Genomic DNA, 13,929 nt, shown 5'->3' with positions numbered 1-13,929 from the left:
ATTAGTATACTAAATTCACCAGTGGTATTACGTTGCAATTATACAATCAAACTTATAAAAGTATTAAAATTTGACCTTTAAACTTGTCAAAGTTATAATTGTTATTATTATTTAGAAATCCAATTTCGACAACTTGTGTAAGTTTGAGAGTCCAATTGAACGCTCGAGTACTATCGACCTATTCTTACAATTGAAAGTTTGCTGATAGATTTTGCAATTTAACCTAACTGTTGATAATGATGTGAATAGAACACCAATGTTTGAAATAGGGAAAGGGGTTGAAGAAATTAGGGTTTACTTTTGGAGACATGAAGTGAAGAGTTAGTTTATCAACTGCCAACTTCTTACCAAACTGTTATAATTATATGATATATATTCCTTCAAGAATAAGTTGTCCCATAACAAAAGCCAAGTCCAATCTGCCCTAAAAATGGAGGTTTTGGTTTCATTGGGTTTGGTTCAACTCCCTCTCTTAAAAGCTATTGTACTCAATTTTCTGTTGAAAAATTGGGTTCTTTAATATAATTTTGACCTAGAGAAAAGAAAAAAATTAAGGCAATTTAAGAGATGCCTTTCAAAACAAAAATAACTTATTTATTAACTCGACTCTTGCTTGCTTAGATTTAGGCTTTCATATTTATATTTGAAATTTGGAAAGATAATAATCTCGATAATTATTTAACATGTTGTTTTTGAAACATTGTTTTCATAATTTTCACTTTATTTAAAAGCTTTATCAATTTAGTAGCTAGACAACGATTCTTATAGTATATTAATGTGAAAACACGGCTTGGAAAAATTACTCTTTAAAAAGATATATTTTTTTTTCTTGAAACAATTATTTTTTAAAACATAAATCAAAATAGAGTTACTCGTCCAAATTCTTGTTTGATTCCAAACTTTTTTTAAATATTTCTTTATATGGGCTTAGTTAATTTTTTAAAAAGAATAATTACCCATCACTATTTTTTTCTAAGAAAAAAGTTACAAGAACATTAATGCATTAAATAGTTAATTAACCTAAATTATTTCTTTAAATATGTTTGATAATTCATCAAGGATGTTCCAACTAACACCACTTAAATCTTATTAATAATATATATATATATTTCTCTTCTCTTTTATGAAATTCAATATTTGATGATACAAAACTTGATTCTTTTTCCATCACCTAGCTTGTTCCAACTTTATATTAACATTTTCTTTTGCATTGTCACATCAAACCTTCTTCCCCCATATACAAAAATGGGTTTTCCTAAAACAAAAAAGGTAAATAATAAAAATAATAAATAAATACACAAATGGAGATTAATTATTAATTATAAGAAGAAGAAAAAAACCCAAGTTGACAAATTGTACAATATCTTTTCTTGAAAAGCCAAAATTATTCTTTTCTTTATTCTTTCTATCGATACAGTGAATCGGTTATACCGTTGAGTTATATTTCAATTTAGTTCTTATTGTCTCATATTTCATTCCATCATACAAATAAGAGAACCTAAATTTTAAAGTATAAAAATAGATATTATTTCAAAGATATATATATATATATATATTAATTTGAAGGGGAATGAGAATTGAATGAGAAGGGACCTACTCGTGTCGTTGTTTTAGTGGAGCCATATGTCAATGGGCAATTGATTACAAAATGAAAGGAGCTATCATGTTGCTTTCCAAAAACATATAAGAAAATTTTGGATACCTTCCTTTTTAATTGATATGTAGTAATGGATAAGAAGGAAAAAAACATTTCTATGTCATTCCAACTCATGCAACTTAAAAAAAATAGGTGAAATTTATTTTCTAAATCAAAGTTTGTGACTACGTTGATGTGATGCTACCAATATATAATAATGTTATGATATATCCTTTAATGATCTTCGTGATTGAGGACACGATTGAGAATATGTTTAGAATCGATTGTGAAGTGAAACGATGAACATCTTTAAAAAGTACAAAAATTATGATTCACATTTATTCGATGATCATATATTAAGTAGGTCAACAAAAATTGGGTGTATTTTTAACTACACTTATCATTCGATGATCACCTTCTCCAACTACACGACAGAAAAAAAAAAACAAAGAGAGCTGTGATTGAACAACTGAACGCGAGTTGCACAAAGATGAGTCCAGCTAAATCTATACATCCACAATTCTTCTTCTTATTATTAAGTATAGAGGCACACCCACAATGATATGACGTCGGTTTCATTGGATGGCCATCTGTAACAAATCTACGTGTTGTGACTCTTCTTTCAATTTATGTAGAACTATATGGATAATGATATGTTTGAAAACTTTACATTACTTTTCTTTTTGAAAAAAGTTGAGTTCTATATTTTTCTCAAATGGATATAGTTAGTTTGATCAATATGGTGAGGTACGTTATGTGTCACTTTCCACACGTAACCAATGTATTTAGATAAACATTATCCTCTCTCATTGCTTTTTGTTAGTAGTTTAATTACTATATGATTAAAGCTTTGTCTCTAATTATTTTTTTCATGTTTATATGCTTTGATAACTTCGAGATCATAAAATATATTTAATAAGTTATTGAACTTTTCTAAAATATACCTTACAAAAGTTTCATTACATAACTATTTTGCCTTTTATTTTAACAGTTGAAAATTAAGCTTACGAAACTCCTCTCACGTACGTGTCTATATTTTTAACCTAAGTTAACTTTGAAAAACTAAAAAATATAGGTCTTGTTTGGTAACTATTTGGTTTTTAAAATTAAACTTATAAACACTACTTTTACCTTCAAATGTCCAATTTATTTGTTATAATTTACAACTTATTTTTAGAGGTTTAAAAAACCGAGCAACCAAGAATTAACGATTGTAGTTAAGAAAATGCAAATGATCGTAAAAATTTGAGAGGAAATATGATTAATTTTCAAAAAAAAATTTAGAACTAATTTTTTTAAAATAAAAAATTGAAAAGTATTTTCAATGATATAAAACGCTTTTAGATGTTAGTATAATATTGGAGGAAAAATACAAATAGTCCCTCGTGTGTTTACCATTTTTTTCAATATGACTTTGACGGTAATCTTATTTTAACATTCAACGTTTCCTATCATGTATATGACTTGCAGTTGACGAATGTTTCTTTACTTGTTTAGTAAATGAGATGATGAAAGCTCCGTTTGAGATTAGGAGTTAATGAAAGATATTGATTGAAAACTTTATTATATTAAAAAAAATGTTAGTTGATTGATACAGTGATCCATGTATATGTCCTTTTCGATTTCTAATTAATTTATTCTTTTTATAGACCTAATTTTTTCCTTTTGTTTTCTTAGAAAATGAAATCCTACATGATTATTCATTACATCAACCAACATAGGTGAAACGAATCAACCAAGGGTTAAGGAAACCAAAGAAGAGAAGGAGCTTTTCTCTTCCAATATCTTAGTCGTCAGAGAGTGAATCTGGACATTATTAAATCGAATGTCAAACGTTAGATAAAAGAAGCGTCACCTGACTCGTATGCACATAAGACTTAACCTCCTGGAAGAAAATAGAAAATATATTAATTAAAACACTTTTAGATGTTAGAATAATATCGAAGGAAACACTACAACAATTAATGGTATATGTTTATCTTTTTTTTAATGTACGTTTGAATTAATCTTATTTTAGCAATCAACGTTTCGAAGATGTCTATAATTTTGTCGTTGATAAATGATTCTTTACTCATTTAGTAAATGAGATGGATGAAAGCTCAATTCAATTAGGAGTAATAAAAGATAGTAATTGAAACTTTATTATCTTGAAAAATTTGTAAATGTATTCCTAATGGATAGGATATTGGTTGATTGATATGGTGAGTCACGTATGTCTTTTTAAAGTCCCAATTGTTTCTTTATCCTTTTTGTTATTTTAGGCAAATGACTACATGATTACATCACAACCCAAGTGAAACAAATTGTTCAAAACTATGGAAAATAAAGAAGAAGAAATATTCCTCATGCAATGCTTAAAACGCGGAACATAGGTAAGGAAGTACGTCGTCCATCTCATACATATAAGACTTAGCCTCTAGATGAAAAAAGAAATCTATAACAATAATACGAAGCAACTAAAAGTTAGTCATGGTAAAATATTCATATGTCGGTTAAGTTTCAATACATTCTAGCTTGAATTAAAAATTTTAGAACGACTAATGCAAACACTTTGTATCTCTTATTTGGATTACAATTGCAAACCAACCCTGATTATTATAGTAAATATTTGAAGTAAAAATAATTATGTGGTGGAAAATCAAATCTCCAAAATCTAAAAATATCATTTCAATAATCAAAACAATTCACAAGCAGAATAATTTTAGCCCACCAAAATTCTTCCTTGTTGATGTTGGAATCTAAAGCCCATTGGGCTTAGGTTTCAAGGCCCAGCTCAATACCCATGCCTTAGCTCTCACGTTTGATTGTGGCCCATCATTAAATATTATTTTATTTTCTAAATTTTTTTAAAAATATTTGAAGAAATATATATATTATGTATTAAGTTTGAGTCTTCCACTCTAAATGATGGGTGAGTTTTTGTTTGTTTGTTTTTCTTTTTTTAATATTTAGGGTCAGAGAATCGAATCTTTGACTTTGAGGTTAACAATATAAGTTTTAGATTAATCTATCTATACTTGTGTTAGATTTTCTGTCTAGTGAATCTCTCTACTCACATACTCATATAAAGTGTGAAAAAATGTAAAAAAGCCGATATAAAACGCACAATTCCTGTCATTGAAAGTGATATGTACTTGTCACATCCATTTGTCAAATAATTAATTAAACATATTCATTACGGATCTTCAATTATTTATGTTTAGGAAGCTTCATTAGTCATAATACATTATTCATACTTAAATGATGTCTTCATCCTTCTCATTAGTTAGATGATCCGTGAAGAAATATTAGTCATAGTGAAGAAAAGGGTAAATAACACCCAAATAGACTATGAAATTTATTCGTTATCGTTATCCTAAAGCTTGCTATATTCTTACTTCAATACTTTGACTTACACACTAAAACTTATGTCATTGAAATTCTATTTTGTCTCGTAAGTCAAGCGTATCTCCAAGTCTCACACTTGAATTCTCTTTTCTCAATTTGTGAATCAACAATTAATGATGGTTTGAACCACAATACTTGGGATGGTAAGTAAGTTCACCATTCACTAATCTATGAAACCATTGACACGTATATACTTACTCATATCATCTTAGATAAACAAAATCATATACATACCAAGTACATCCTTACACGAGATGATGTATAGTTTATCCATAAACTTGATTGGTTTTTAAATTATCTTTATCACCTAGTTATGTTATAGAAGTTGACCACTAACTATTATTGAGGCAATAAGACAACCCTTATCTAAAGTATGATTGTTGAGAGTGACATGTAATAATAATAATAATAATGTATGTCTCATAAGAAAATCCTATGGACCAATCTCATAGGAGCTTGTCTATGGTGCATAGGGGTTGAACGCAATAAAAGAACCCTTAAAGATGACGAGAAGCCTCCAGATCACGGGAAGACATACATACTAAATCTTGTATTTTTTTTAGCACTAGATCAAATCTCTTTTATAATTATAATATAACTTGTATAACTCTCAATTGAATGACTTTCCTCTAGCCTATCCTATTATCCGGCAGATCGATCTTTGTACTCTTTGACCTTGTGCGTTATGTTAATAATTAATGATATCCTTTTGGAACAGAACGTGATGAAGGTGCTAAGAATATGTTGATCTAGACGTTGATATATCCTACTGCTTTTACGACATCAATTTCATTAAGAACACAGTATATATCATCATATCGATGAACTAAGTACGTATCCATATGAATAAATACCCAATTGCATTTTTAGTTATTAAGTTTCAATCCTCATTTACACCCAAATGAGTTTTCATCTAACTCATTTAATAGGCAAGTAAGGAAGGCATTTATGAAAAGCAAATGGACGACCGTGATGATTGGTATGTATGTTTTAAATGCCTATATATAAAAAGTAAGCCTTAAAGGAGGAAAATGAGTGAGCAATTGGAAACACTTTTCTCACACCTATATATACATCAATGAGTCCTATTACATATGAACATTTTTTTCAATATCATCTAACAATCTATCTTACAAATGTGTTTCGGTCCTTAAGCTACACGTTATGCGTAAGTTTTGAGTTCACGTTCAAATTGTAAGTTTTAAGTTCAGTTTCAATTTAGTTTTTAAGTTTTTGAAATGGTATAATTTTATTCTTGAGATTTGAGTTTTATGACAATTTAGATCAATTACTAAAAGTGAATATTTAGTGAAAAATCTGATGTTATTAAAAGCTTAAATCTTGAAACCTAAAACTTAAAACTTGAGCCTCAAAAGTAAAATTACAATATTTTGAAACTTATATGAAACATATTGAAACAAAACTCAAAATGTAAAAAGAACTAAATGCGTAAAAAACTAAAACCTAAAATTTAAAAACGAAAAGATCATTTCCATTGTTTTAAAAAATATTCTGAAAAGTACCTAAAATAAAATAACATGTTAAGGTAAGAAATCAATTTTCCACCTCTCAAACTCGTTGGTTTCTATAGAAAATATTTTATTATTATCATTATTTAAAATTTAAATTTTAAAGGATTTTTTTAGTGATAAGTAACTTTTAAAGTTATTAAAAAATATATATACATGGAAACTTAAATTCACACGCGAGGCATTTAGTTCACGAGATTATACCATATACGTAGTAACACACAAATATTTGAACTATATGCAAATATTTCGTTTCTAACGTACTCTCAAATTTATATGCTATCCAAAAATAACACGAGTAATAAATAAATAAAAAAAAAACTAAAACTTTCGTTATTATAACATCACATCAACATAATCAATATGCAAAGAAAAAATTTGAAGACTGTTTTAGGTTGCATGAGTTGGAATGACATGGAAATGCCTTCTCCTTCTTATCCATTACTACATACCAATCGATCCAAAGGAAGTGTTCTATCAATATTTTGTTATGTTTTGAAAGCAACATGACAACTCCTCCAATTAATCAATTGCCAATTTGACATGTGGCTCCACTCATTTAACGACACATGGGGCCCCTCTTTTTTCATTCACTATTATCACCATGTCCTTACCCTTAAAACTTAAGAATCTTCAAAATATGCATTAAAATCACTGAAAATATGGTTTCATGTTGTAATTATCGTCAGATCTTTTAGTGGTTGAGAAGATTTAGGTTTAAAAACCGTTTGGGAACACCTTTTCACATTTAGAAATACTTATTTAAACACTTAAAAAGTCGATGTAAACATGCTCAAGTCATGTTGTTGTAGAATAATGTGTGGTAATTGTATTTTTAGAAAAATCAATTGGGTGAAGTAAAATAGTATTTGATATTCCACAACCGTTGAAAGTATACATACAGTGTGAGAAGACCCCAATGATATCAATGTCAAAAAGTATGTCATGAATATAGCGTTTATAAAATTCAATTGAAACTACGTACTGCATGAGTACCAATATTGACCGAAATGATACCAACAGGAGGATATTGGATCACACTTTGCTCCATCTAAATAAAAATGTTTTAAATAATGTAGATACAATATAGAGTTTCATCCCTTCACGGAGATGTTATTATCTCAATGAATATTTTAATCATAGGGTGTAATTAAAATATAATATGATAGATATAAATTTCAAACATATGGTCCCATGTATATTTTAATGGTGGGGTGTGATTAAATACATTAGTATATATATATATATATGCTAATACTCGAGCTCTTATACTAAATTTTGTTTATTAATCTATTTATTATAATTTAATCCTTCACTTTTTATTTTGTAACAATATTTTCCTTTAAACTCGATCAATTACAAAGACAACAACTACCCATTATCTCCTAAACTATATCCATAGTCTTCTCAAATATATGATATTATTTAGTTAAAGATAAACTTTGGGATAAAAAACTTATATCCATGACATGATCATATCCTTCCATTGCACTAACAATAATTTCTTGTTTACTTGTTGAGTCTAATATTAAACTTCAAAAAGACTAGAATTGTTTTTTAACCAAATTTGAATCCAATACAGTTACCTAAAAAATGTGCCAATTTGCAAGATGGTAGTTGAAAAATGATATGGACAGGCATTTTACTCAAGAAGTCAGTGAAATGGCCCCACACTTCTCTTTCTCATGCTTCAAATGGCAGCTCTCTCTTGCAGCACAGCTTCTCAATATTCCATCAAAATCCTTACATTTCCCTTACCCATTCTGTTTCTCTCTGTTTTCTTCCTCAAAAGAATTATTCAAATACATAGAAAGGCAAAAAAGAAAAGAAAAAAGAAACCAACCCTTTTGAATGTTAACACAAATTTGTGGTGTGAACTGGGAAAATGTTGAAAATGTCAAAGATTATGGTAGTGTTTTTGGGTTTGTTTTTGTGGGTTTGTTCTTCTGTAATGGCTTCTGTAACTTATGATCACAAAGCCATAATCATCAATGGCCGAAGAAGGATTTTGATTTCTGGTTCTATTCATTACCCAAGAAGCATTCCTCAGGTTCGAATACTTCCAATGTGAATCACGGGTTTGTTTCTATTTCTCTTTCTAATCACTTTTTGTTTTTGGTTTTTTTTTTCCTTTCTTTTGGTTCTTATAGATGTGGCCAGACCTTATTCAGAAGGCTAAAGATGGAGGGTTGGATGTTATTGAGACATATGTGTTCTGGAATGGCCATGAACCTTCTCCTGGTCAGGTAAAATGGAGATTAATTTTGTTTTTGGCATTTGGGTTTTTCTGGGGTTGGATTATACTGATTCTTTTGGTCTTTTGTTTTGTAAATGTTCAGTATAATTTTGAAGATAGATATGATTTGGTGAGATTTGTGAAGCTGGTTCATCAAGCAGGTTTATATGTTCATCTAAGGATTGGTCCATATGTTTGTGCAGAATGGAACTTTGGGTAAAACTATTATAATGGATATTTACTGGAATCTCTGTTAATAATTTGTCTTCATGTGGGGCTTTTCTGATTAATTTATCTTAACTTTACTTTCATTGATTCAGTGGATTTCCTGTTTGGTTAAAGTATGTTCCTGGAATTGCCTTCAGGACAGACAATGGACCCTTTAAGGTAGGAAAAGTTTCTGAAAGGTCCATCATCATTTATTAGTCATTCCTCATCTCTATTCCAACCCTTGTTTTCTTGATCTACAATATAGTTTTTAGCCTAAATAGTAAATTTTGTCATTATGATTTGGAGAAAATTAAAATTCAATCTCTATAATTTTAAAAGTTCGAAATTAACTGTTATGATTTGATAAAAACCTTGTAAATAGGACTGAATCTTAACTTTCTCCCAGCACCAAATTGTAAAATTTAGCCTACATTTTATGTCAGTTTAGACTATTTTATTCACACAATAGGTAATGGTTTTAATTGTCTTTGATAAAGGCGGCTATGCAAAAGTTCACTGAGAAGATTGTCGGTCTGATGAAGGGAGAGAAGTTGTATGAAAGCCAAGGAGGACCCATTATTCTGTCGCAGGTAAAATATCCAAGAAGCATATTGACTATTCATTGAAACAAAGTTTGCAGAGATGAATTTTGAAGTTTCTATATAGTTATTTGGTAATGTTTTGAGATGTCAGATTGAGAATGAATATGGACCAGTGGAGTGGGAAATAGGTGCCCCTGGTAAATCTTACACCAAATGGGCTGCTCAAATGGCATTAGGTCTTAACACTGGAGTACCATGGGTGATGTGCAAACAAGATGATGCCCCTGACCCTGTGGTAATCTACTTTGATCCCTTTCTGCCACGGGTTTCTTTTATGTTTCCGGGTTGACCTCGGCATCGAGGAAAATGTATTAGGTTGTTTGTGCAGACTTGTTTTGAACTGTCAATCGAAAAATAGATAGGAAAAACAAAACATTTAATATTTTTACTAAATTTTTTTTAATGAATACCATACTTTATTTGTTCACACTATGAATCTATCTTCGAAATAGATCCCATCTTGAGTTTAGTGGATCCTACTTTATTTTAAAAATAAAATCATGCTAATGTGTCATACAATAAATAGTAAAATTTTCTATACTACCTTAGTATAGTGGTATAGAAGATTTAGATTCTTCCAACTACCTCTACTTATTGTGTTTCACATCAGCTTTAAAAAGCTTTTAAAAATATAGTGAAACCTTTTGACATCGCTGTAGGGTCCATAGATATTGATGGAGGCAAATTATAATGTGAGCATAAAAAAAATAAAAAAAATAGAGTACTAAAATTTTCTCATAATAAAGGTATAGAGTATACAAAATTTCCCTAATTCCCTTATGAAGTATTTAGTATACATTTAATGTGAGACGTGAACCTCTTTTATAGGTGGGATTTCAACATTTAACGGTTCTTGTTTTATTTTTGCCTTAATTAGTGGGTTTTTCTTTTATTCATTTGAAGTCATGCTTCCCTTCTTATAAGTTATATCTTGTTTGGGGCATTTTTTGTTTAATAATTTTGTGAATTTGTCCTTTTTCTTCATTCTCAGATTTTTGAATAAAAATCCTTTGAATGTGAAAAAGGAAATATTCTTTTCCCCCCTTGTATTTTACTCTTTCTGGAGTTGTCCTTGCAAGTTCCTTTTTTGTTTTGTTTCTTTCTTTCTTATAAACTACTTTTGGAAATTAATAGATTCTTGAGGACAAACTTTTCTCATAACTTCTATATATTTTCCTCTGTAAAATTTGTATCAACTTGGTTCTGCTTCAGATTGACACGTGCAATGGATTTTACTGTGAAAACTTCAAACCAAACAAAGTTTACAAACCCAAAATGTGGACAGAAGCCTGGACTGGTTGGTAAGTAACTTAACCTACCTGTATTCGCCAAATTGTGGCAAAAAAAATCTGCTTCTTAAGTAATTTAGATTACATGCTTATTCATTTGTGAAATATTCAAGGTTCACTGAGTTTGGTGGCCCAGCTCCTTATCGGCCAGTTGAAGACATGGCCTATTCTGTTGCAAGATTCATACAAAATGGTGGTTCTTTCATTAATTATTATATGGTAATGAGCTATCAAGACTGTTTCATAAAGCTTAGTTAGTCAATGGAAATGATATCACATTCTTAACTCTTTCCATGTTTTCTCTTATCTCAGTACCATGGAGGAACTAACTTTGGCCGAACTGCTGGCGGACCGTTTATCGCCACTAGCTATGACTACGATGCCCCCATTGATGAGTATGGTACGCATGTGGTAGTTGTAGCTTCGAATGCATATTCTCAAAAGAAATGACAGAAAAAGAAGAGAGTACAAAGTAGATTCTCATATACTTATTAGAATCACAAATATTTTCATTACTCTAATACTCTTTAGTATATGGTAGGTCTACTAAGGGAACCAAAATGGAGTCATCTTAGAGATCTTCATAAAGCCATCAAGTTGTGCGAACCCGCTCTTGTATCGGTAGATCCTACTGTGTCGTATTTAGGAAGCAACCAAGAGGTAGTATAACGATCTAGCTGCTGAAAGTTTTTCCAACTATAGATGCATTTTTCTTTGCAAGACCATCTAATTTGACTTGTTTGATGATTATTTAAGGCTCATGTCTTCAAGACAAGATCAGGGTCATGTGCTGCATTTCTAGCAAACTATGATGCATCATCTTCTGCAACAGTCACCTTTGGAAATAATCAATATGACTTGCCACCTTGGTCTGTTAGCATCCTTCCCGACTGCAAATCTGTCATTTTCAACACTGCAAAAGTAAGAAAAGATTCAAATCACTTAGACAAAACCTTCTTATGTTCATATGGTTATGCTAATGTGACCTTCAAAACTATTCAAAACCTGAAGTTTAATTGTTTGAATATCTTTTCTTTGGTTAAAAGGATGAAAAATTTGATGAGACAACTTTTACAGGTCGGAGCTCCAACGTCACAGCCTAAGATGACGCCGGTTAGTTCTTTTTCATGGCTTTCATACAATGAAGAAACTGCCTCTGCATATACTGAGGATACAACCACCATGGCTGGCTTAGTGGAGCAAATTAGTGTAACCAGGGATTCAACCGATTATTTGTGGTACATGACAGAGTAAGAACTCCATCACCTGTCATAGTTTTACACCTTGTATTGAAAAATGTTTTAAAAAAAACTCATTTAGATCTTACTCTCTCCCATGTTTTTCTTTTTCAGTATAAGGATCGATCCGAACGAAGGCTTCCTGAAAAGTGGACAATGGCCTCTTCTCACAGTTTTTTCAGCAGGCCATGCTTTGCATGTGTTCATTAATGGCCAACTATCTGGTACATGAAATTTTTTATATTTTTCCTTTAAATTTCTTTCAAGCATTAACTAAATGATTCTAACACCACAATGTTATTGTATTCTGAATGTAGGAACTACGTATGGGGGGTCAGAGAATTACAAATTAACATTCAGTAAATACGTTAACCTAAGGGCAGGAATTAACAAGCTTTCTATACTAAGTGTTGCTGTCGGTCTCCCGGTTAGTTTCTTCCATTTCTGTTGAGGATCTCACAATATTAATATTAATATTTATAATATAAGTTAGATGAGCTACTCCCCTAAATTGATTCTAAATTTGACTTATATTTTTGTATGTCCAATGTCAGAATGGTGGCCTGCATTATGAGACTTGGAATACTGGCGTTTTAGGTCCTGTCACATTGAAGGGACTGAATGAGGATACAAGAGACATGTCTGGATATAAATGGTCTTACAAGGTACATTACAAAACCAATGTGTCCTCGTTTTCATTTTCGTCTATGTATTTAGGTTCGTTCTATGTGATGGCAATATTACTAATGTTTTTAGAAGCTATAGAATCTAAATTAAGTTACTACTGGGTAGATTGGCTTGAAAGGAGAAGCATTGAATCTCCATTCTGTTAGTGGAAGTAGTTCTGTTGAATGGGTGACAGGCTCATTGGTGGCTCAAAAACAACCCCTCACATGGTACAAGGTGAGAATTGTTCTATAGCTTCTCTATTGACAAGGTCTTTTTTTATCTCAAACATAATTCGAGGTTCTATTATATACTGAATCTGCAGACAACTTTCGATTCACCAAAAGGCAACGAACCGTTAGCTTTAGATATGAGCAGCATGGGTAAAGGTCAAATATGGATAAACGGTCAGAGCATTGGGCGTCATTGGCCTGCTTATACGGCAAAAGGTAGCTGTGGCAAATGCAACTATGGTGGAATCTTTAATGAGAAGAAATGTCATTCAAACTGTGGAGAGCCATCACAGAGATGGTAAAAAAGAGCTGTCCCCTATACATTGATTTTACAAGTTATAATTTGTGTGTTCTTGATGATAAAGCTTTTCAAATGTCAGGTATCATGTTCCTCGCGCTTGGTTGAAATCCAGTGGGAATGTGTTGGTGATTTTTGAAGAATGGGGTGGTAATCCTGAGGGGATCTCTTTGGTTAAGAGATCCATTTCCTAACAACACACAAAGAAACTTTTCCATTGGAGGCTAACAGATCAGCTCAACCATGTCTCTCATATTTCTCTCTTGTTTTAGTAAATACACACAGAATTATGAAAGTATAAGGATTGAACTTCCACTTCAAATTTGCAAGTGAACAAGTGGAGAAGAATAAAAGGAAATCAAACACCATTTTTATGGCAATTGTAGATAGGGGAAGAAGTTTGTTGTGTATGTAGGAAATAAATGTATTTTTGGGTTCAAAACTTTGATCCCATATTTATTTATTTGTGAGGTTTGTAATGATCCAAATTATTGGTGGAGAGGAATATACAAATACCAACATCATCATTCTACTTTACTTTTAAACAGGAATAATGGATTCTAAGTGACACCCTAATGTATTTCATATGAATGCTCTTTGCTCAA

The 13,929-nt window shown here is 30.9% G+C and overlaps 1 protein-coding gene across 1 annotated transcript; it reads left to right on the top strand.

Moving 5' to 3' along the window:
* The first annotated feature begins 8,263 nt into the window (after positions 1-8,263).
* LOC101218515 (beta-galactosidase) lies at positions 8,264-13,929 on the top strand. Its single transcript, XM_011661678.2, has 18 exons — positions 8,264-8,602; positions 8,703-8,798; positions 8,892-9,004; positions 9,109-9,175; positions 9,496-9,588; positions 9,692-9,835; positions 10,813-10,901; positions 11,003-11,108; positions 11,202-11,289; positions 11,431-11,549; positions 11,646-11,810; positions 11,967-12,139; positions 12,242-12,351; positions 12,445-12,554; positions 12,682-12,792; positions 12,920-13,030; positions 13,119-13,324; positions 13,407-13,929. Exons 1-18 carry the CDS (start codon positions 8,438-8,440, stop codon positions 13,516-13,518), a joined length of 2,178 nt encoding a protein of 725 aa, XP_011659980.2. The 5' UTR covers positions 8,264-8,437; the 3' UTR covers positions 13,519-13,929.

The sequence above is a fragment of the Cucumis sativus genome, chromosome 1 (assembly GCF_000004075.3).
Source record: "Cucumis sativus cultivar 9930 chromosome 1, Cucumber_9930_V3, whole genome shotgun sequence".
In the NCBI taxonomy this organism is placed as follows: Eukaryota; Viridiplantae; Streptophyta; class Magnoliopsida; order Cucurbitales; family Cucurbitaceae; genus Cucumis; species Cucumis sativus.
The sequence above is the reverse complement of the archived record's forward strand: the minus strand, read 5'-3'. Positions and strand labels throughout refer to the sequence as shown.

Bases quoted from the DNA above. Each gene is read 5' to 3' on its own strand.
- LOC101218515 (XM_011661678.2), top strand. From the start codon at position 8,438: ATGTTGAAAATGTCAAAGATTATGGTAGTGTTTTTGGGTTTGTTTTTG. The intron at 9,005-9,108 runs GTAAAACTATTA...TCATTGATTCAG, and splicing joins TGTGCAGAATGGAACTTTGG to TGGATTTCCTGTTTGGTTAA. The intron at 11,550-11,645 runs GTAGTATAACGA...TGATTATTTAAG, and splicing joins ATTTAGGAAGCAACCAAGAG to GCTCATGTCTTCAAGACAAG.